General features: G+C 44.3%; 1 protein-coding gene across 1 annotated transcript in view; it reads right to left on the bottom strand.

The window, feature by feature from the left end:
• Window positions 1–3,190: 3,190 nt before the first annotated feature.
• srl (sarcalumenin) overlaps window positions 3,191–23,407 on the bottom strand; it is a 34,855-nt gene continuing 14,638 nt past the window's right edge. The window contains exons 2-6 of the mRNA XM_071394864.1: window positions 14,485–14,589; window positions 12,945–13,040; window positions 8,096–8,212; window positions 7,333–7,566; window positions 3,191–5,545 (exon numbers count right to left, since the gene is read on the bottom strand). Coding sequence (XP_071250965.1) covers window positions 4,731–5,545; window positions 7,333–7,566; window positions 8,096–8,212; window positions 12,945–13,040; window positions 14,485–14,589 — 1,367 coding nt within the window. The 3' untranslated portion in view covers window positions 3,191–4,730. The remainder of the gene's footprint in view (window positions 5,546–7,332; window positions 7,567–8,095; window positions 8,213–12,944; window positions 13,041–14,484; window positions 14,590–23,407) is intronic.

Raw genomic sequence — 23,407 nt, 5'->3', positions numbered from 1 at the left:
AATGTTTTGAGTAGAACACATCTGATTGCCTGTCAGATAGAACAGGGAATCATGTGAGCTCTATTCATTCTACTTCGATCAACAACATTTAGATGGTTTCACATCACTGAATAGACCCCAGTTGATCCCCACCTGGCTGTAGCAGGAGAGGAGAGACCTCAGGTCAGGTTCAGCTCAGCAGACTCAGCTTAGAGTAGGATGAAGTTGCACCTAGACGCTGATCTGAGGTCAGTGTTGCATTCTTCCCCCTGATGGTTAAGGTGAGGTGAGGGTAAGCTGATCCTAGATCTGAGCCTTTGGGTGACTTCTACCCACAGCCCTCAACTCTCACAGAGGTCTTCCCCCTGATGGTTAAGGTGAGGGTAAGCTGATCCTAGATCTGAGCCTTTGGGTGACTTCTACCCACAGCCCTTAACTCTCACAGAGGTCTTCCCCCTGATGGTTAAGGTTAGGTTAAGCTGATCCTAGATCTGAGCCTTTGGGTGACTTCTACCCACAGCCCTCAACTCTCACAGAGGTCTTCCCCCTGATGGTTAAGGTTAGTTGAGGGTAAGCTGATCCTAGATCTGAGCCTTTGGGTGACTTCTACCCACAGCCCTCAACTCTCACAGAGGTCTTCCCCCTGATGGTTCAGGTTAGTTGAGGGTAAGCTGATCCTAGATCTGAGCCTTTGGGTGACTTCTACCCACAGCCCTCAACTCTCACAGAGGTCTTCCCCCTGATGGTTCAGGTTAGTTGAGGGTAAGCTGATCCTAGATCTGAGCCTTTGGGTGACTTCTACCCACAGCCCTCAACTCTCACAGAGGTCTTCCCCCTGATGGTTCAGGTTAGTTGAGGGTAAGCTGATCCTAGATCTGAGCCTTTGGGTGACTTCTACCACAGCCCTCAACTCTCACAGAGGTCTTCCCCCTGATGGTTAAGGTTAGGTGAGGGTAAGCTGATCCTAGATCTGAGCCTTTGGGTGACTTCTACCACAGCCCTCAACTCTCACAGAGGTCTTCCCCCTGATGGTTAAGGTTAGGGTAAGCTGATCCTAGATCTGAGCCTTTGGGTGACTTCTACCCACAGCCCTCAACTCTCACAGAGGTCTTCCCCCTGATGGTTAAGGTTAGGGTAAGCTGATCCTAGATCTGAGCCTTTGGGTGACTTCTACCCACAGCCCTCAACTCTCACAGAGGTCTTCCCCCTGATGGTTAAGGTTAGGGTAAGCTGATCCTAGATCTGAGCCTTTGGGTGACTTCTACCCACAGCCCTCAACTCTCACAGAGGTCTTCCCCCTGATGGTTAAGGTGAGGTGAGGGTAAGCTGATCCTAGATCTGAGCCTTTGGGTGACTTCTACACACAGCCCTCAACTCTCACAGAGGTCTTCCCCCTGATGGTTAAGGTTAGTTGAGGGTAAGCTGATCCTAGATCTGAGCCTTTGGGTGACTTCTACCACAGCCCTCAACTCTCACAGAGGTCTTCCCCCTGATGGTTAAGGTGAGGGTAAGCTGATCCTAGATCTGAGCCTTTGGGTGACTTCTACCCACAGCCCTTAACTCTCACAGAGGTCTTCCCCCTGATGGTTCAGGTTAGGTTAAGCTGATCCTAGATCTGAGCCTTTGGGTGACTTCTACCCACAGCCCTCAACTCTCACAGAGGTCTTCCCCCTGATGGTTAAGGTTAGGGTAAGCTGATCCTAGATCTGAGCCTTTGGGTGACTTCTACCCACAGCCCTCAACTCTCACAGAGGTCTTCCCCCTGATGGTTAAGGTTAGGGTAAGCTGATCCTAGATCTGAGCCTTTGGGTGACTTCTACCCACAGCCCTCAACTCTCACAGAGGTCTTCCCCCTGATGGTTAAGGTTAGGGTAAGCTGATCCTAGATCTGAGCCTTTGGGTGACTTCTACCCACAGCCCTCAACTCTCACAGAGGTCTTCCCCCTGATGGTTAAGGTGAGGTGAGGGTAAGCTGATCCTAGATCTGAGCCTTTGGGTGACTTCTACCCACAGCCCTCAACTCTCACAGAGGTCTTCCCCCTGATGGTTAAGGTTAGTTGAGGGTAAGCTGATCCTAGATCTGAGCCTTTGGGTGACTTCTACCCACAGCCCTCAACTCTCACAGAGGTCTTCCCCCTGATGGTTCAGGTTAGTTGAGGGTAAGCTGATCCTAGATCTGAGCCTTTGGGTGACTTCTACCCATAGCCCTCAACTCTCACAGAGGTCTTCCCCCTGATGGTTCAGGTTAGTTGAGGGTAAGCTGATCCTAGATCTGAGCCTTTGGGTGACTTCTACCCACAGCCCTCAACTCTCACAGAGGTCTTCCCCCTGATGGTTCAGGTTAGTTGAGGGTAAGCTGATCCTAGATCTGAGCCTTTGGGTGACTTCTACCCACAGCCCTCAACTCTCACAGAGGTCTTCCCCCTGATGGTTAAGGTTAGGTGAGGGTAAGCTGATCCTAGATCTGAGCCTTTGGGTGACTTCTACCCACAGCCCTCAACTCTCACAGAGGTCTTCCCCCTGATGGTTAAGGTTAGGGTAAGCTGATCCTAGATCTGAGCCTTTGGGTGACTTCTACCCACAGCCCTCAACTCTCACAGAGGTCTTCCCCCTGATGGTTAAGGTTAGGGTAAGCTGATCCTAGATCTGAGCCTTTGGGTGACTTCTACCCACAGCCCTCAACTCTCACAGAGGTCTTCCCCCTGATGGTTAAGGTGAGGTGAGGGTAAGCTGATCCTAGATCTGAGCCTTTGGGTGACTTCTACCCACAGCCCTCAACTCTCACAGAGGTCAGGGGTCAAAGGGCTGCCAATAGTCATGCATCCGTTCCCTCCTCCCTTCTACTTCTCTTCTTTACCTCCCTAAAGAGCAGAGGAAGTCCCACTGTTCTAGAGCACAAAGCAATACATTAAACGTGAACTAAAGGATGCAGCATCCTCTGAGAGGGAGTTACTCAACAATCTTTCTCAGAAAATCCAATACAACCTCTTGGCACTAGTTTCTGTGTGTTGCAATGTGTCATTATACTGTGTAATAAATATATAACTGTGTGTAACAATCTATGTTTTGTAGTGATTGGCTACTCATGTAATCAATGACCTATGTTGAACTATGTACAGTGGGGCTGAAAGACACATAATTATTACAAGACCTGTAAATGGCCTGCTAACCTGCAGAAGAAATGGATAAAGACATACATGTCACACTCAAACACACATCATTTGGTTTATTTACTGTCACACCATGAAAAAGTTCTCCTTCATTCATGTAACATGTTTCACTTTTATATCCTGTTGGTCATTCAGCTAAAAAGCTGGCAAGCGTATCATTTAAAAGGAGAAAGAAAACTTTTGAAATACAATATTGAATTCCTATCAGACAATGGAAGATTCATGGCTGGGTTGCCAGACTTGTTTGTGCTTTAGCCAACTCTTCTCTGTTTGTAATTTGTCATGCGATATGATCGAAGGTCTGGGCTAAAGCACAAACAGACCTGGCAACTAAGCCAGCAAATGTATATACTCAAACAACAACAGCAAAGTAAGCATAGTTAAGAAGTGAATCAGAGTACACCCAAAACCCCACCCCCTCACCCCCCCCTACCCCTACCACCAATAGGATGTGAAGATCATGACCCTGACCTCTGCATTCAAGACACTGCTCATATCAAAGATGGTGGATAAATGAAGATGTCCCACTCAGGCCGTTTACCATTGAAAAAAATTGTCTGCTTAAGGGGTGTTCTCCCATAGACACCAATGCGATAACAGCTGGGTCTGGTCTACTTAGTTCATGGACTGCATATGAACCAGAAAAAATAAGGGAGTAGGATGTCTCACTTCCTCTTTCGTCTCTGCTCACATTACAGGCTGTCAACAACCTGAGAGCGAGAAGAAGCATATAAAAGAAAGATGGCCAACAGAGTGGACCATCTTACAGCACCGTACATAGGGTTTGTTGGGACTGCACCATAAGGGTTGTCAGTTGTTTAAGGGAACATTATTGAAAGTTCAAAGTGAGAAAGGTAAATACATGCACCTATGATATCATCTGTTATTAAATAAATACCATCTGTCATCTAACATGCAGTGTTAAAAGGTATCTCCACAGTGTTATTAAACCTAAAGGCTGAGCTTATAATGCCTTCATAGGAGAGAGAAAAGATCAAGATGTAATGTCTGTGGAAAGGACTGAACCCAGACTTCAAAAAGAAAGACAAAGAACGTCGCAGAGAAGTGAGACCTGCTGAAATGCATTTTTCAAATAAGATCTTGTAAAACAAATTGGCAACTCCTGTTTCCAATTTCCCATTTTATTCACATACAAGGGAGCTGGTGGTTGACTGTTTCAGTCTCACCATTTTTTTGTTTTATACAATTTTACATATTTTTCCCGCAATAACAGACAGTTCGTTGTGGTTGTGCAAGGGAGAGAGGAGGGAGATGAGTTATTCTGTAATCTTCTCATCTCTCCAAGCAACTATTATTCTCAGCTGCCAAATCAAATCAGACACACAAACCAACCCTCCCTCCCTCCATCTCTTCCTCTCCCCAAATCCTCAACACACCACCACCTCTTGTTCTCCTGAGAAACAACCCTCTACATGAACCCTTCCCTTCTCCTCAAACAACAACATTACAGGCTTCTGACAAGACCGGGGGTCTGACAAATGTCACCGTTCCCCTTTATCACTCCTTCACACCTCCTCCTCTTCCTTTCTCCTCTTCCCTCCCCCTCTCTCTCGTATTCTATCAGTTTTTCCGATAGCGGTTCTTAGGCTTGTCTCCGCATCCAGTGGCCTCGCAGGAGGACAGGCCGGGGGGGGCCTTGCCTGGGTTGATGCTGCTTAGAAGACCCGGCAGCTCGCTGGTGATGGCCTTCTCGATCTTGTCCAGCAGGCAGCCGCTTGAGTAGGAGCACTGGGCGGACAGGGACTTGAAACTGCCGATCGGGTTCACACCGAAAAAGTCCTGGTAGGCTTCACGGTTGGGCAGGTCGAACTTGCTCACGTTGGTCTTGGCCAGGATGGACTTGAAGATGAAGAACTTGTCCGGGTCGTCCACGATCTCCTTGAACACCAGGTCGGGGTCACTGAAGTAGCTCATCTTGTCCTTGAAGGTCTGAACGTAGCGGTCCACCAGAAGGGCATGGATACGCACCCGGATGGCATGCTGGCGGATGAAGGCGATCTTGTTCTCCATGCGGTTCTCAATCACCTGGTTGAGGTCTTCCAAGAGGGAGATCTCCTCGCGCTTAAACAGCTCGCGGCTGGTGTCGGGTGCGTAGTCGTAAGGCCAGAAAGAGCTGACGTAGACCCTTGGGGGCTCTGTGACGTTGATGAGGGGTGCTAGCGACCAGAAGAGGGCACCGTAGACACGCATCAAGTCCTGGGTGGCCAGGTTGTCTGCCTTGTTGAGGATGATGCGGATCTGGGACTCACGGCCCTTCAGCTGGCGGAAGAGCATCTCCAGCTCCAGGCCCACATCCAGCTTGGTGGGGTCAAAGGTCACGAAGATGAGGTCGGCACGATCGATGAACCACTGGCACACGTCGTTGAAGGGATAGCCTGGAGGGAGGAGGTAGAAACAGGGTCATGTAACATCAACATCTTGGACAGTCAGTAGTCATGGTTGCATTCCATTTAACACAATTGAGGCTAGATTGATTCCTAAATGTGAATTTTTCTATTTTCTATTTTAGGCATTTATCAGACGCTCTTATGCAGAGCGACTTACATCTTAAAATGAATGTAGATTATTATTACATAACACTGATTATTATTTATTGATGTAGATAGATGTATAGGTCTAATTGTGTAACATAAACCCTAGAGATTGACAGGTGTTTAGGGGTCACCACTGTCTTAAAATTCCTCAGTCTATCTGATGATAAGAGGTGATCATGTTTAATACTTCATGTTCATGTGAATTTGAACTGAAGATACTGTAGCGACATAACTTAGAAAAACAGCCATGGCAAAGCTGTTGGACTGACAGTCGCAATGCCTTGTGTTTGAGCCCCGGTCGTGCTATCGCCTGAGTTTGTTACAAGATCTTCAGCGCTCCTGCTCTCTGTGTGCTTTACCTCTCTCCTGCTCTCTGTGTGCCTTACCTCTCTCCTGCTCTCTGTGTGTCTTACCTCTCTCCTGCTCTCTGTGTGCCTTACCTCTCTCCTGCTCTCTGTGTGCCTTACCTCTCTCCTGCTCTCTGTGTGCCTTACCTCTCTCCTGCTCTCTGTGTGCCTTACCTCTCTCCTGCTCTCTGTGTGCCTTACCTCTCTCCTGCTCTCTGTGTGCTTTACCTCTCTCCTGCTCTCTGTGTGCTTGACCTCTCTCCTGCTCTCTGTGTGCCTTACCTCTCTCCTGCTCTCTGTGTGCCTTACCTCTCTCCTGCTCTCTGTGTGCCTTACCTCTCTCCTGCTCTCTGTGTGCCTTACCTCTCTCCTGCTCTCTGTGTGCCTTACCTCTCTCCTGCTCTCTGTGTGCCTTACCTCTCTCCTGCTCTCTGTGTGCCTTACCTCTCTCCTGCTCTCTGTGTGCCTTACCTCTCTCCTGCTCTCTGTGTGCCTTACCTCTCTCCTGCTCTCTGTGTGCCTTACCTCTCTCCTGCTCTCTGTGTGCCTTACCTCTCTCCTGCTCTCTGTGTGCCTTACCTCTCTCCTGCTCTCTGTGTGCCTTACCTCTCTCCTGCTCTCTGTGTGCCTTACCTCTCTCCTGCTCTCTGTGTGCCTTACCTCTCTCCTGCTCTCTGTGTGCCTTACCTCTCTCCTGCTCTCTGTGTGCCTTACCTCTCTCCTGCTCTCTGTGTGCCTTACCTCTCTCCTGCTCTCTGTGTGCCTTACCTCTCTCCTGCTCTCTGTGTGCCTTACCTCTCTCCTGCTCTCTGTGTGCCTTACCTCTCTCCTGCTCTCTGTGTGCCTTACCTCTCTCCTGCTCTCTGTGTGCCTTACCTCTCTCCTGCTCTCTGTGTGTCTTACCTCTCTCCTGCTCTCTGTGTGCCTTACCTCTCTCCTGCTCTCTGTGTGCCTTACCTCTCTCCTGCTCTCTGTGTGCCTTACCTCTCTCCTGCTCTCTGTGTGCCTTACCTCTCTCCTGCTCTCTGTGTGCCTTACCTCTCTCCTGCTCTCTGTGTGCCTTACCTCTCTCCTGCTCTCTGTGTGCCTTACCTCTCTCCTGCTCTCTGTGTGCCGTACCTCTCTCCTGCTCTCTGTGTGCCTTACCTCTCTCCTGCTCTCTGTGTGCCTTACCTCTCTCCTGCTCTCTGTGTGTCTTACCTCTCTCCTGCTCTCTGTGTGTCTTACCTCTCTCCTGCTCTCTGTGTGCCTTACCTCTCTCCTGCTCTCTGTGTGTCTTACCTCTCTCCTGCTGCTTGCGGTTTTCAATGATTCCAGGCGTGTCCACGAAGGTGACGCGCTCCAGCAGCTTGTGGGGCATCTCAATGCCGATCAGCTTCTCAAGAAAGCTCTGCCCAAACTTCTCCAGGGGCGAGAAGGAGCGCGAGCTGTCGGCCGCCATGACGATACCCTCTATGGAGCGGGTCTTCTCGCCGTGCATGATCACAGTGAACTCAGAGGTAGTGGGCTCAGCACCTGGCAGACAGAGGGAGAGAAAGACGGGAGAGGGATGAGACAGGGGAAGAGAAAGATGTGAGAGAGGGGGATGGAAAAGAGGAGAAGATGCAGAGGGGTTGGTGAAGGAGGGAAAGGCAGGAGGAACAGAAGAATGAGAGAAGATGATAGAGCAGAAGAGGAGGAGTAAGTAGGTAGAGTGAAGAGTTAAGTACATCAGAAACCAGGTGAAAAACCTAAATTACTTCAATTACCTCAACTAACCGCACATTGACTCGGTACTGGTACCTCCTGTATATAGCCTCATTATTTATATTTTATTGTGTAACTTTTTTATAAACTTTATTTCCTAAATATTTTCTTAACTCAATTTTCTTAAAACTGCATTGTTGGTTAAGGGCTTGTAAGTAAGCATTTCACAGTAAGATCTACACCTGTTGTATTCCGCACATGTGACAAATATATTAATTTGATTTGAAAAACAGGTACATCAGAAACCAGGTGAAAAAACAGGTATATCAGAAACCAGGTGAAGTTTGAAGGGGCTCACCTGTGTACAGCTGGTAGGGGCTGTCCTTCAGGCCAAGCAGGTAGTTGATCATGGAGGACTTGCCTACACTCCAGGGCCCAAGGAACAACACCATGGGCTTGGAGGTGATCTCCCCATCTGTCAGGTAGAGAGAGGAGGAGGAGGAGGTTAGAGCCATGGAGGTTCACTGCACCCATGACGACATGGGAGACCAGAGACATAGCCGCTCCAGTACGTCTGAAACCTAATCTGATAAATCACAACAGCCTGTTCACCGGGAGTGTATTCAAATGGAAACAACTCATACTGTTACCTACAATCACACTCAAATAAAGAGAATGAGACGCTTCCCTGAAAGGAAGTCCATGTTCTTACCATGGTCAACGAAAGCTTGAGTTGTTCTAAGCTGGCCAGCTGACAACGTAGAAATTCCAGCATGTATTGCAAAGGTTCCAGACCTCTCTGTGTCTGAGAACATGTTTCTCAACTGTAGGGGTCAGGAACCAGTGCAATGGCCAATGGGATGCAGGCTTGATGCTTCCTCAACCACAGGCTACATGGTGCACATGCTTGTAGGTGACAGACAATAAAGTAGCATATGACAGCAAAGCTAGACCACGTGCAACTATAGAAATTGTAGTTCTTCACCGGAGTTGCTTTCATTAGTTTGATGATGATGCCATTTCCATACAGTGTGTTAGACACGCCCTGCATTGTGGCATTCCCATTTCTGTGTCTGCCACAGAGCGCAGGCATGCACTGAGTGGACAAAACATTATGAACACCTGCTCTTTCCATGAGAGAAACTGACCCGGTGAATCCAGGTGAAAGCTATGATCCAGGTGAAACCCATTGCACCAACTGAACCCCGCCCCTCCCCCATACATGTACATACCGGTTGTTTACACTAAAGGCATGTTTGAATGCTGTAGGGCTCTTTACATCTTTGATCCAATGGGGTAGTGCCTTTAAGCATCCCAATTGTAATGGACGAGACCTCAGGGAATCCTTTCATGTGTAACTGCAGATTGAGGATCTCCCCTTTGTAATTGATTAGTATAGAATGAAGAGACTGAGTTAGAATTGTATACTGTATTTGCTTAGTATCAAGGGGAAATAGGTCCCTCAATTGTTTTGTGAACGTTCAGTCATATAATCAGACATAGTATAATCAGATTCATAAAATGACCTCGTAAATGACTTTCATTTTCCATTACAGTAGTTCTTTGAAATGCAAATGAATTCTGCTCAAATTTACAGCAGTTCAAAGTTATGTGAATGAAAATGCCTATGTCACAACTGATGACAATTGTGATACAGGATCATTTGGTTGCTCCAAACAACCAAACTGGTCCATACCAAGGACCAATGGCTGGGGTCCCGAGAGTGTGAAAGAGGGGGGTGAGCACTTCAGTCAGTGCCATGCTTCGGCAAAGGTCCCCCCACTATACCAACCTGTGTTCCCATCCCCCAGTGTTCGTCCGGCTGTTAGGTGAAGGGGTGGTGAGGTGGGGACGAGGGAGGGAGAGTGAGAGGGAAGGAGAGATGTCGGGGAATAATCACGTTTAACTGGAAGTGTCAAACATGCAGATCTATAATGGATGAAGTTGAAGGTTACTTGACAACAGGTGGCAGCGGGGGGGGGGGGTCTGTGGGATCTAGATCAATCATTCCTTCCTGTGCACTACACTACATACAGTTCAATTCGTTATGTGACAGTTAGTCAAATTACAGTAAAGAGGGAGACATAGCAACATCTTCAAGGAATTTCTCAGTCAAGGGAACGAACCATTGCTTCGATAACACCTGGCTCCCTCTAAACCTTTTTAACACAGTATCTGAATATTATGGGATGGCTTAGAGCTTCATATAAAACCTTTTATTCTGATTATGTCAGGAGGTTCAATATTTGTGTGTAGGTTAATTAAAGACCATGCCAGGCCACAAGAGGGCGAACTTTGCTTCAAGATGGGGGAGTGAAGTTGGGTCTGCACAGGTTGACCAAGGGGGGAGTGCAGTTGGGTCTGCACAGGTTGACCAAGGGGGGAGTGCAGTTGGGTCTGCACAGGTTGACCAAGGGGGGAGTGAAGTTGGGTCTGCACAGGTTGACCAAGGGGGGAGTGCAGTTGGGTCTGCACAGGTTGACCAAGGGGGGAGTGAAGTTGGGTCTGCACAGGTTGACCAAGGGGGGAGTGCAGTTGGGTCTGCACAGGTTGACCAAGGGGGGAGTGAAGTTGGGTCTGCACAGGTTGACCAAGGGGGGAGTGCAGTTGGGTCTGCACAGGTTGACCAAGGGGGAGTGAAAGTCATCCCCCACCAGACATGTTATAAAAAATAACATGAACACCTCCTATGAATACCCTCTTTATAATGCATTATAATGCCTTTTCTAACGCCTTATGGGCTATGCATAATGCATTATAATGCACAACATGGGTTATAATAACTGCTTAGTAACATCTATAACAATACTGCAATAAGAGTTATATTAAGGTACTTAACTTTTAAACCTTCTTTAAAAATATTTAAAACAAAAAAAGTTGAACATGGTGAAGAAAAGAAGATGAAGAAAAGACAAAAGGTGATGAGAGAAACATCTAAATGGTATCCTACTGTACCCTTTACCAGGATCAAAGAACAGGACGCCATACCTCTCCACGTCTCACAGTGTGGGAATACCCTTTACCAGGATCAAAGAACAGGACGCCATACCTCTCCACGTCTCACAGTGTGGGAATACCCTTTACCAGGATCAAAGAACAGGACGCCATACCTCTCCACGTCTCACAGTGTGGGAATACCCTTTACCAGGATCAAAGAACAGGACGCCATACCTCTCCACGTCTCACAGTGTGGGAATACCCTTTACCAGGATCAAAGAACAGGACGCCATACCTCTCCACGTCTCACAGTGTGGGAATACCCTTTACCAGGATCAAAGAACAGGACGCCATACCTCTCCACGTCTCACAGTGTGGGAATACCCTTTACCAGGATCAAAGAACAGGATGCCATACCTCTCCACGTCTCACAGTGTGGGAATACCCTTTACCAGGATCAAAGAACAGGACGCCATACCTCTCCACGTCTCACAGTGTGGGAATACCCTTTACCAGGATCAAAGAACAGGACGCCATACCTCTCCACGTCTCACAGTGTGGGAATACCCTTTACCAGGATCAAAGAACAGGACGCCATACCTCTCCACGTCTCACAGTGTGGGAATACCCTTTACCAGGATCAAAGAACAGGATGCCATACCTCTCCACGTCTCACAGTGTTGCATTACCAGTAGTTGAATATGTGCAAGTGTGTTTATATTCATATGGAAGAACCACTTCAGTTTTTTCAATGGAACAATAGCAAGTATATTAGATTAAGTAATACATGATAATTGATTGTATTTATATGGCTCTATTCCAGTAATACATGATAATTGATTGTATGTATATGGCTCTATTCCAGTAATACATGATAATTGATTGTATGTATATGGCTCTATTCCAGTAATACATGATAATTGATTGTATGTATATGGCTCTATTCCAGTAATACATGATAATTGATTGTATGTATATGGCTCTATTCCAGTAATACATGATAATTGATTGTATGTATAGGGCTCTATTCCAGTAATACATGATAATTGATTGTATGTATATGGCTCTATTCCAGTAATACATGATAATTGATTGTATGTATATGGCTCTATTCCAGTAATACATGATAATTGATTGTATGTATATGGCTCTATTCCAGTAATACATGATAATTGATTGTATGTATATGGCTCTATTCCAGTAATACATGATAATTGATTGTATGTATATGGCTCTATTCCAGTAATACATGATAATTGATTGTATGTATATGGCTCTATTCCAGTAATACATGATAATTGATTGTATGTATATGGCTCTATTCCAGTGATACATGATAATTGATTGTATGTATATGGCTCTATTCCAGTAATACATGATAATTGATTGTATGTATATGGCTCTATTACAGTAATACATGATAATTGATTGTATGTATATGGATCTATTACAGTAATACATGATAATTGATTGTATTTATATGGCTCTATTCCAGTAATACATGATAATTGATTGTATGTATATGGCTCTATTCCAGTAATACATGATAATTGATTGTATGTATATGGCTCTATTCCAGTAATACATGATAATTTATTGTATGTATATGGCTCTATTCCAGTGATACATGATAATTGATTGTATTTATATGTCTCTATTCCAGTAATACATGATAATTGATTGTATGTATATGGCTCTAATCCTGATGCTCAACATGGGCTTTACATAGCACATTACATACACATTTATATGACAATGGATATATGAAACTGATGAGCTCTTGAGACACTCATTGTATTTAAAACATCTATGGCGGTGGATTCTTCCATAGGGATATAAAGCCTATATACAGTATATCTCTTGACCAGAGTAATGCCAGCCTAGGAGACCGATTGCAAAGATTTCTCTTTGCTCCATCCTATGAGGAGTGTGTTGTGCGGAAACAGATCAGTCAGCAGTCAGGTCCAAATGCTAACTTGAGGTCCGTGTACGCAACTCAAGTTGACTTCTATGCAGGATTTATGCAAAAGTTCAAGTTAAGTGCACAGACCGCTAGCTAGGATTCAAACCCTCAGTCACCATGTCAACCCAAACAGGGAAACCAGTCCACACATACACACACACTTAGCCTGATCCCAGATATGTTTGTGCTATCATGTCAACTAATAAATGAAAAGGTGACATGATAGCACAAACAGATCTGAGATCAAGCCAACAAACACTAACAACTTGAAGCGGTGGCAGTGTGCCAAGCAAAGCCCTCACTGTACCTGAGATCTCATGTGCTCTGAGCTCGTTGTACTTATAGGCCTGTTCCATGGGCTTGATGGCTGAGTGGTAGATCTTACGTAACTTCTGAATAGCAGCTGGAGGGGGAGAGAAAGAGAGAGAATGAGGGGAGGATGGTAAGAACAGGGTTCAAATGACAGCGGGGGATAGGAGAGGCTGGGCATCCCCCATAACAATTAGGGCCACCATATGAATTTAAACATCAATGTAAGCCCCCCCATAATTGTCAAAAATATCAATGTCAGGCACCCCCAAGTGGCTTCGGGCAACCCCAAGAGTCTATATATTTTAAGTGTGGTATTGGACACCCCCAAGAGTCAAAGTATTTGAACCCTGGTATCCATGGTAAGAAGGAATGTAGATGGAATGAGAGAGAGGGAGGGAGGTAGAGTTGGTTTATGTAAGAGGAAAGGTAGAACGGTAAGAGAAGGTAAGACACAGGTAAGAGAAGGTAAGACAGGTAAGAGAAGGAAACATAATAAGATGATAAGGAGTGTAGATGAAAGAAAGGAGAAAGAGAGGTAGAGTACAGGAGTTTCAGTTAAACAGGAGCGGTAGAACGGTAAGAAAAGGTTAGATTAAATGACAAACAAGTCATTATGGAATGAGAATGAGTTGGAGGGTTCAGAGAGAGAGAGGGATGAGAGAGAGAGAGAGAGGGAGGGAGAGGAGATAAAAGGAAAACAGATTAAAAACAGAAGATTTGGGACTCGTTAATACTAACGATGTTACCCATTAGCGCTAATGGAGAAGAGGTCCATTAAGGCTCTGGCACCACGTGTTTCTTTCTCTAACTAAAGCTATAGGGTGCGTGCCAAAAAGCACCCTATTCGTTATATAGTGCACTACTTTTTACCAGAGCCCTATGAGCCTGGTGAAAAGTAGTGCACTATATACAGACTAGGGTGCAATTTGGAAGGCACTCATACACAGGCAAGTACCCACAGACCCATAGAGGATCACCCATCATTACTTTCTATGATGTGCTTCATTAAGCCATAGATTAGTATAATGACACATCAGAGCAGGACTGGGAACATACTGAGTACATTTATCTGAACAGAAATATGCATTTTTCTCTGTAATAACACTACTGGCATTTGACAGGTAATTAATAGACATAAGGCGACACATTCAGAACCAATTCTACATCCCAAATGGCATCCTATTCCCTATTTAGTGCACTACTTTTGATCAGAGCCATATGGGCCCTGCTCAAAGGAAGTGCACTACACAGGGAATAGGGTGCTATTTGGTACATGTACCATGTCACACCAGGTGCAAACATGTCTCGTGAATATCTGCAAAGCGCTCTACTGCATGTCTTCTTGTATCTCACAATATCTTTGTAATAATGCTAATGCTCAACAATGACATTTGATAACGTCAACAATATCTAAAGCTCTACAGCCTATTAAGATGTGATCATACTTGATATTTAGGGACAGGAGTTTTTATTTACCACGTGACCTGACCAGGAACAACTCTGGGCCTCAGTAATATATTTAACGTATTATTTACCATGATAGTTTTCTGCTGCGTTCTCCTCAGAGGCCAGCCTCAGTGTCTCGTCGATGTGTGATCTGTCTCTCAGGATGTTGCTCAGGACATCCTCCACCTCCTCCTCTGTGGAGAGAAACAGCAGGTCTGAAGTCAGTCTCTGCTAGTGAATCTTTGCATATTTGACTGGTTTAACTGGCATGACAGATGAGGCTGGTGGGGGGGAAATGGGAAAGGTTCATATGTGCTAAAACATGATTTGCAATCACAGCCTAAAAGTGGCATAATTTACTGGTATGACCCCCCTCTATGGCTGCTGACCCCCCTCTATGGCTCTGCATCCCAAATGGTTCCCTATTCCCTACATGATGCACTACTTCCTGAGATTGTAAATCCTGTTTTAAGACAAAACGTGTGTGTGTGACTGTTTATCCATTTCACTTGCTTTGGCAATGTAAACATATGTTTCCCGTGCCAATAACGCCCTTTAAATGTAATTGAATGGACAGAGAGGTGCTGACCGTTGCGTGTTGTAAACGTTCCAGTAGAGGCTTTACAGTGGCCAATTACCACCATGCCACATCAAGGGTCATTTCAATCAGCGCTGTCTCAGTCTCTCTATTGCTGGGGTCTACAGGGATGGGTGTCAATCTAGAAATAAAATGACTAATGGATTCTAACGCATAAGAAACAATAACTACGAAATGAACAACTATGAAAAGTCAGTCAGTGGCAGCACACAGTATGTGAATAACAAAGCCAGAGGATGAGTAGAAGTGACATGTTCTGTTGTATAAACTGAGGAAAACAACCCTTTGTGATGTCAAATCCAATCAAAATAAAATGTTTTGGTCACATACAGATGGTTAGCAGATGTTCTTGGTCACATACAGATGGTTAGCAGATGTTATTGGTCACATACACATGGTTAGCAGATGTTATTGGTCACATACACATGGTTAGCAGATGTTATTGGTCACATACACATGGTTAGCAGATGTTATTGGTCACATACACATGGTTAGCAGATGTTATTGGTCACATACACATGGTTAGCAGATGTTATTGGTCACATACACATGGTTAGCAGATGTTATTGGTCACATACACATGGTTAACAGATGTTATTGGTCACATACACATGGTTAGCAGATGTTATTGGTCACATACACATGGTTAGCAGATGTTATTGGTCACATACACATGGTTAGCAGATGTTATTGGTCACATACACATGGTTAGCAGATGTTATTGGTCACATACACATGGTTAACAGATGTTATTGGTCACATACACATGGTTAGCAGATGTTATTGGTCACATACACATGGTTAGCAGATGTTATTGGTCACATACACATGGTTAACAGATGTTATTGGTCACATACACATGGTTAGCAGATGTTATTGGTCACATACACATGGTTAGCAGATGTTATTGGTCACATACACATGGTTAGCAGATGTTATTGGTCACATACACATGGTTAGCAGATGTTATTGGTCACATACACATGGTTAGCAGATGTTATTGGTCACATACACATGGTTAGCAGATGTTCTTGGTCACATACACATGGTTAACAGATGTTATTGGTCACATACACATGGTTAACAGATGTTCTTGGTCACATACACATGGTTAGCAGATGTTATTGGTCACATACACATGGTTAGCAGATGTTATTGGTCACATACACATGGTTAGCAGATGTTATTGGTCACATACACATGGTTAGTAGATGTTATTGGTCACATACACATGGTTAGCAGATGTTATTGGTCACATACACATATTTATCAGATGTTATTGTTCGCATAAACATGGTTAGCCAATGTTATTGGTCACATACACATGGTTAACAGATGTTATTGGTCAAGTACACATGGTTAGCAGATGTTATTGGTCACATACACATGGTTAGTAGATGTTATTGGTCACATATACATGGTTAGCAGATGTTATTGGTCACATACACATATTTATCAGATGTTATTGTTCGCATAAACATGGTTAGCCAATGTTATTGGTCACATACACATGGTTAACAGATGTTATTGGTCAAGTACACATGGTTAGCAGATGTTCTTGGTCACATACACATGGTTAGCAGATGTTATTGGTCACATACACATGGTTAGCAGATGTTATTGGTCACATACACATGGTTAGCAGATGTTATTGGTCACATACACATGGTTAGCAGATGTTATTGCGAGTGTAGAAATGGTTATGCTTCTAGATCTGACAGTATCTAACAGGTAATATCTAACAATTCCACAAAAAAAATGAATATCTAACAACTCCACAACAAAACCTAATACACACAATCTAGTAAAGGAATAGGATGAGAATATATAAGTATAACATATATGGATGAGCAGTGACAGAGCGGCTAAGATGTACTAGATAGTAAAGAACAGATAGTGAATGATACAGTATACAGTATATACATATGAGATGAGTAATGTGAGATATGTAAACATCATTAAAGTGGCCAGTATCAGTTGTACTGCAAGCACCTTTCCTCCAACTCAGCCACAGGCTGCGTGGCTACCATACAAGTCCTCTCATAGAAGCTGCAGGCAGGATATTCATAGAGATACCCGTCTATCCGTCTCCCAGGCCCAGAGAGATTCCTGTCTATCTGTCTCCCAGGCCCAGAGAGATTCCTGTCTATCCGTCTCCCGGGCCCAGAGAGATTCCTGTCTATTCGTCTCCCAGACCCAGAGAGATTCCTGTCAATCCGTCTCGCAGGCCCAGAGATATACCGGTCTATCTGTCTTCCAGGCCCAGAGAGATACCTGTCTATCCGTCTCCCAGGCCCAGAGAGACTCCTGTCTATCTGTCTCCCAGGCCCAGAGAGACTCCTGTCTATCCGTCTCCCAGACCCAGAGAGATTCCTGTCTATCTGTCTCCCAGGCCCAGAGAGATACCGGTCTATCTGTCTCCCAGACCCAGAGAGATTCCTGTCTATCCGTCTCCCAGGCCCAGAGAGATTCCTGTCTATCCGTCTCCCAGACCCAGAGAGATTCCTGTCTATCTGTCTCCCAGACCCAGAGAGATTCCTGTCTATCCGTCTCCCAGACCCAGAGAGATTCCTGTCTATCTGTCTCCCAGGCCCAGAGAGATTCCTGTCTATCCGTCTCCCAGACCCAGAGAGATTCCTGTCTATCTGTCTTCCAGGCCCAGAGAAATACCTGTCTATCTGTCTCCCAGACCCAGAGAGATTCCTTTCTATCTGTCTCCCAGGCCCAGAGAGATTCCTGTCTATCCGTCTCCCAGGCCCAGAGAGATTCCTGTCTATCTGTCTCCCAAGCCCAGAGACATACTGTAAGTGGAGAGAAGAGGGGATGTTGAATGAGAGATATGTATATCCAGTTACATGGCTGTGGGATGAACAATTCCTCCGGGGGGGTACATTTAGCAGTGTCCCCATTCATTAGCATTCTAGCATTCTCTCTGTGTGTGTGTGTGTGTGTGTGTGTGTGTGTGTGTGTGTGTGTGTGTGTGTGTGTGTGTGTGTGTGTGTGTGTGTGTGTGTGTGTGTGTGTGTGTGATCTCCACATTGGAATGTCTATGTTATTTATTGCATTTGATCACAGCTGCTACTACAGTATGATCAGTTCTTCTATTAGACAGACTGCTGAAAATACACGTTTGTTTCACCTAGCCATGGTTTCACAACACCACCATAGATAGTGTTTGTGTGTGTGTGTAGTGGGGGAATCCCCAGTTTCATAACAACCTGGGATAGGAGTGTGCACACACACACACACACACACACACACACACACACACACACACACACACACACACACACACACACACACACACACACACACACACACACACACACACACACACACACACACACACACACACACACACACACACACACACACACACTTTCTCTCTCTCTCTGCTCCACACCTCAACAACCCCCTTGTCATAAAGAGGGGAGAATACGTCAGACTTTCTCTACCTCTCTGCTTCACCTCCTCCAAATATAACCCTCTGTTGTAGACTTATCAGCCTGTTAGGGCTGTCCTTGTGTGCCCACTACCCAGGAACAACCATCATTTTATGGCCTCTGACTGTACCGTACAGGGGCCACTAGGGGCCCATAACCAGGTCAGGTTACACAGCAGCACTACAGCCATAGAAATATAACTACTAGAACAGGTTTACCAATTCAAGTCAATATTCTGTGATGGGTGGACCAGCGGCCATATTGACTGACTGTACCCACAGGAGTAATACCATGTCAGCCATATTGAGTGTACCCATTCTGAGGTGGTCGGAGGGGCTTTGACTGTTCTAGTAATTATATTTCTATGACTACAGCTACAGAGCAGAGCTATATTTAGGGGCAGCTGGGATATCACCCTGATTCATACTGCTACACCCAGGGGGTCGTAAAACTCGGATGCTGCCTTCGTGTGGGTCCTGTCACGGGAGATCGGTATTTGACTCTTAGTCGAGGGACTTCCACTTAAAGTCATTCACAAGTTTCAGAAGACACGCAGGTGATAGATGGTCATGCTGGAGTACTCATACATACATCTACGTGGCGTAGTCGAGTACCTATCCACCCATGGCTGCTTGACACATAGGCCTCCAGTAAAACAGTCACGGTGGATATCATTTTTATGTTCTGAATTGCTCAGTGTCTAAGACGAAGTGTAAAGCTAATTTATACCGAAAACCACAACCTAAACTATATGGACAGAACAAACCACACCCTAAACTATATGGACAGAACAAACCACACCCTAAACTATATGGACAGAACAAACTACACCCTAAACTATATGGACAGAACAAACTACACCCTAAACTATATGGACAGAACAAACTACACCCTAAACTATATGGACAGAACAAACTACACCCTAAACTATATGGACAGAACAAACTACACCCTAAACTATATGGATAGAACAAACTACACCCTAAACTATATGGACAGAACAAACTACACCCTAAACTATATGACAGAACAAACTACACCCTAAACTATATGGACAGAACAAACTACACCCTAAACTATATGGACAGAACAAACTACACCCTAAACTATATGGAAAGAACAAACTACACCCTAAACTATATGGACAGAACAAACTACACCCTAAACTATATGGACAGAACAAACCACACCCTAAACTATATGGACAGAACAAACTACACCCTAAACTATATGGACAGAACAAACTACACCCTAAACTATATGGACAGAACAAACTACACCCTAAACTATATGGACAGAACAAACTACACCCTAAACTATATGGACAGAACAAACTACACCCTAAACTATATGGACAGAACAAACCACACCCTAAACTATGTGGACAGAACAAACCACACCCTAAACTATGTGGACAGAACAAACCACACCCTAAACTATATGGACAGAACAAACTACACCCTAAACTATATGGACAGAACAAACTACACCCTAAACTATATGGACAGAACAAACCACACCCTAAACTATATGGACAGAACAAACCACACCCTAAACTATATGGACAGAACAAACTACACCCTAAACTATATGGACAGAACAAACTACACCCTAAACTATATGGACAGAACAAACCACACCCTAAACTATATGGACAGAACAAACCACACCATAAACTATATGGACAGAACAAACCACACCCTAAACTATATGGACAGAACAAACCACACCCTAAACTATATGGACAGAACAAACCACACCATAAACTATATGGACAGAACAAACCACACCATAAACTATATGGACAGAACAAACTACACCCTAAACTATATGACAGAACAAACTACACCCTAAACTATATGGACAGAACAAACCACACCATAAACTATATGGACAGAACAAACCACACCATAAACTATATGGACAGAACAAACTACACCCTAAACTATATGACAGAACAAACTACACCCTAAACTATATGGACAGAACAAACTACACCCTAAACTATATGGACAGAACAAACTACACCCTAAACTATATGGACAGAACAAACCACACCATAAACTATATGGACAGAACAAACCACACCATAAACTATATGGACAGAACAAACCACACCCTAAACTATATGGACAGAACAAACCACACCATAAACTATATGGACAGAACAAACTACACCCTAAACTATATAGACAGAACAAACCACACCCTAAACTATATGGACAGAACAAACCACACCATAAACTATATGGACAGAACAAACTACACCCTAAACTATATGGACAGAACAAACCACACCCTAAACTATATGGACAGAACAAACCACACCATAAACTATATGGACAGAACAAACCACACCATAAACTAGGGATGTAAATGGATGCAAATTGTCTACTGCATTGGTTCTTCTTCATAACTAAACATATTGACAAAGGATTTACCTAGACAGTAAACTGAGAAGATATTTATTATTGAATCATATATTATTTAATTTATAACTGAATCATCTAAATAACACAAAGTCATAAATGACATCCTGTCAGCAAGTACTGCTCATTTTCACCTATCAATCAGTCATGGTTACCAAAGCTGTACCTCCTAAAACTGTTCTCTGAATGAATGTGAAAATCCAGACATCAAGTTATCTTCCCTTCAAACATGATCAGACCTCATGCATTCCTCTGTACTTCCCCCTCAGTCCAGTCCAGATACCACCAAATGTTCGCCCACAAACGTAGAGCAGAAAATGTTCCAAAGCTCTGGCTCTGGGAGGTATAATGTTGAAGATGTCTGTCCAGATCAAGCTGAACCAAGGATCAAAAGGAATAAAATCTAGGAATATTGCTCTTGGCATGGTTCTGTCATCTGAGCTGGTAACTAAACTACGAGGAGGGGCGTGGGCCTGGAGAATGGAGGTCATGCCAGGTTGCTTGTGTAATTGTCACAAATCACACGGCTGGTGGTAAATGATGTGGGGCAGAGGCTCAGAGAAGACCTCCTCATCCATAACTGGACCATAAAACTAGTCACATAAGTCAGACTTGGTCAAAGAGGAGAGACTTTTTTTTGTACAGCTGTTGGTCAAATTAAATCAAAAGTACAACAGTGAAATGCTTACTTACAGGCTCTAACCAACAGTGCAATTTCTAAGTAAAAAAAAAAAGTATTAGGTGAACAATAGATAAGTAAAGAAATAAAAACAACCATAAAAAAGACAGTGAAAAATAACAGTAGCGAGGCTATTTACATTAGCGAGGCTATAACAGTAGCGAGGCTACATACAGGCACCGGTTAGTCAGGCTGATTGAGGTAGTATGTACATGTACTGTAGGTATAGTTAAAGTGACTATGCATATATGATAAACAGAGAGTAGCAGTAGCGTAAAAGAGGGGTTGGCGGGTGGTGGGTGGCTGGACACAATGCAGATAGTCCGGGTAGCCAATGTGCGGGAGCACCGGTTGGTCGGACTAATTGAGGTAGTAGTACATGAATGTATAGTTAAAGTGACTATGCATATTAGATAAACAGAGAGTAGCAGCAGTGTAAAAGAGGGGTTGGGGGGGCGACGACACACAATGCAAATAGTCCGGGTAGCCATTTGATTACCTGTCCAGGAGTCTGCTGTTTGTCAAGCTTGGTCATTTGAATAGAAATTCAGCCCTATATGTGAGAGGGGATTTTATGTCATCACTGTACATGTGGAGCACACAGAGTATCCCTTTTAAAGGATTGTGACATTCTGGGGACATGATCCCATCTAGTACATACTACAGATGGACACAATCTGTAATACATCTATTACAACATATGTAATAGGAGTGTCATTACACAGTATAGAGCTTTATAACCTGCCTTAAGTGTCAAGGCAACACGACTTTACTTCAGCCATAATGACTGCTCCTTGTGTTCATTTAATTGAACAAACACATAAACAACACTATATTTATTTGTTTTCATTTTCCTCAGTTGGATGTACATTTTATTTGAGACACTGAAATGGGGAGATAGTGAAATGTTCACCGATCTACCAGAATAATGGATCATATGGAAATCAATTAATACCAGAACACATACTATCACATGTGTGTCTTCATGTCTGTAATTGAAACCATTCATTCACAAATTAGTATTTCTCACATTTAACATCATTCTAACACATATCACAACTCTTGAATGACAAGAGATTTAAGCTATCAAGTGACTTCCACAGTCCAGTGATCTTTAACACAGAAATACTTGGAGTGAAAGTAGAACATCTAAGCCATGTAGGATCCCCGGGGTCAGTCGGCCAGCTGGATCTCAGGTTTAAAGTTCTAGAAGGAACCAGCCAGGATGAGGATACGTGACCTCCTAAACTCCCCTCTCCACTTAGCTAGGGGGGAAAATCCGCCTCACCCCTATCATTCAACACCTCACCCCCAACACTGCCCTCACGCCCTCGGGCGCTAAAGAGATCCTCTGGCTAACTGGACTGTTCCTTGGCTACACCAGGGTCATGTTCATTAGGGCATGCAGCGTTATCCGTTTCAAAACATTCTGCAACACAAAACGAAAATGAGCATTTCTTATTGGACAAGGAAGTACCTTTTTTTTGTTCACTTTCTTCTGTTTGGTGCCTAATGAACACAACCCAGAGTCATGATACCAACCACGGAAGGACTTAGCCTTCCTGGTGGACGTGGTGTTGAGGCCAAAGGTCTGGACCTCTGACTCTAGCTGCAAGACTTGGACTCAATCCACAAGACATATACTACTGCTTCATTTGGCTTCATTTGTATTGGCCAAGTCTCAAAAGAAAGCTGCATCAAATGACCCAGAACAACGACGTAGTGGCCACTGGGCATCGGACTTATTTGTTTACTAGCTCCTGCAGTTAGCATGTTGTATTGACATTTACACTGCTGATGATTTTCATTTTCAAATGAAAATGAACACACAACAGCATCAGCTCTGATTTGGAGTCGTAGAGT

Source organism: Salvelinus alpinus, chromosome 1 (assembly GCF_045679555.1).
Source record: "Salvelinus alpinus chromosome 1, SLU_Salpinus.1, whole genome shotgun sequence".
Taxonomy (NCBI): domain Eukaryota; kingdom Metazoa; phylum Chordata; class Actinopteri; order Salmoniformes; family Salmonidae; genus Salvelinus; species Salvelinus alpinus.
This window is presented reverse-complemented; position numbering and strand designations above follow the sequence as displayed.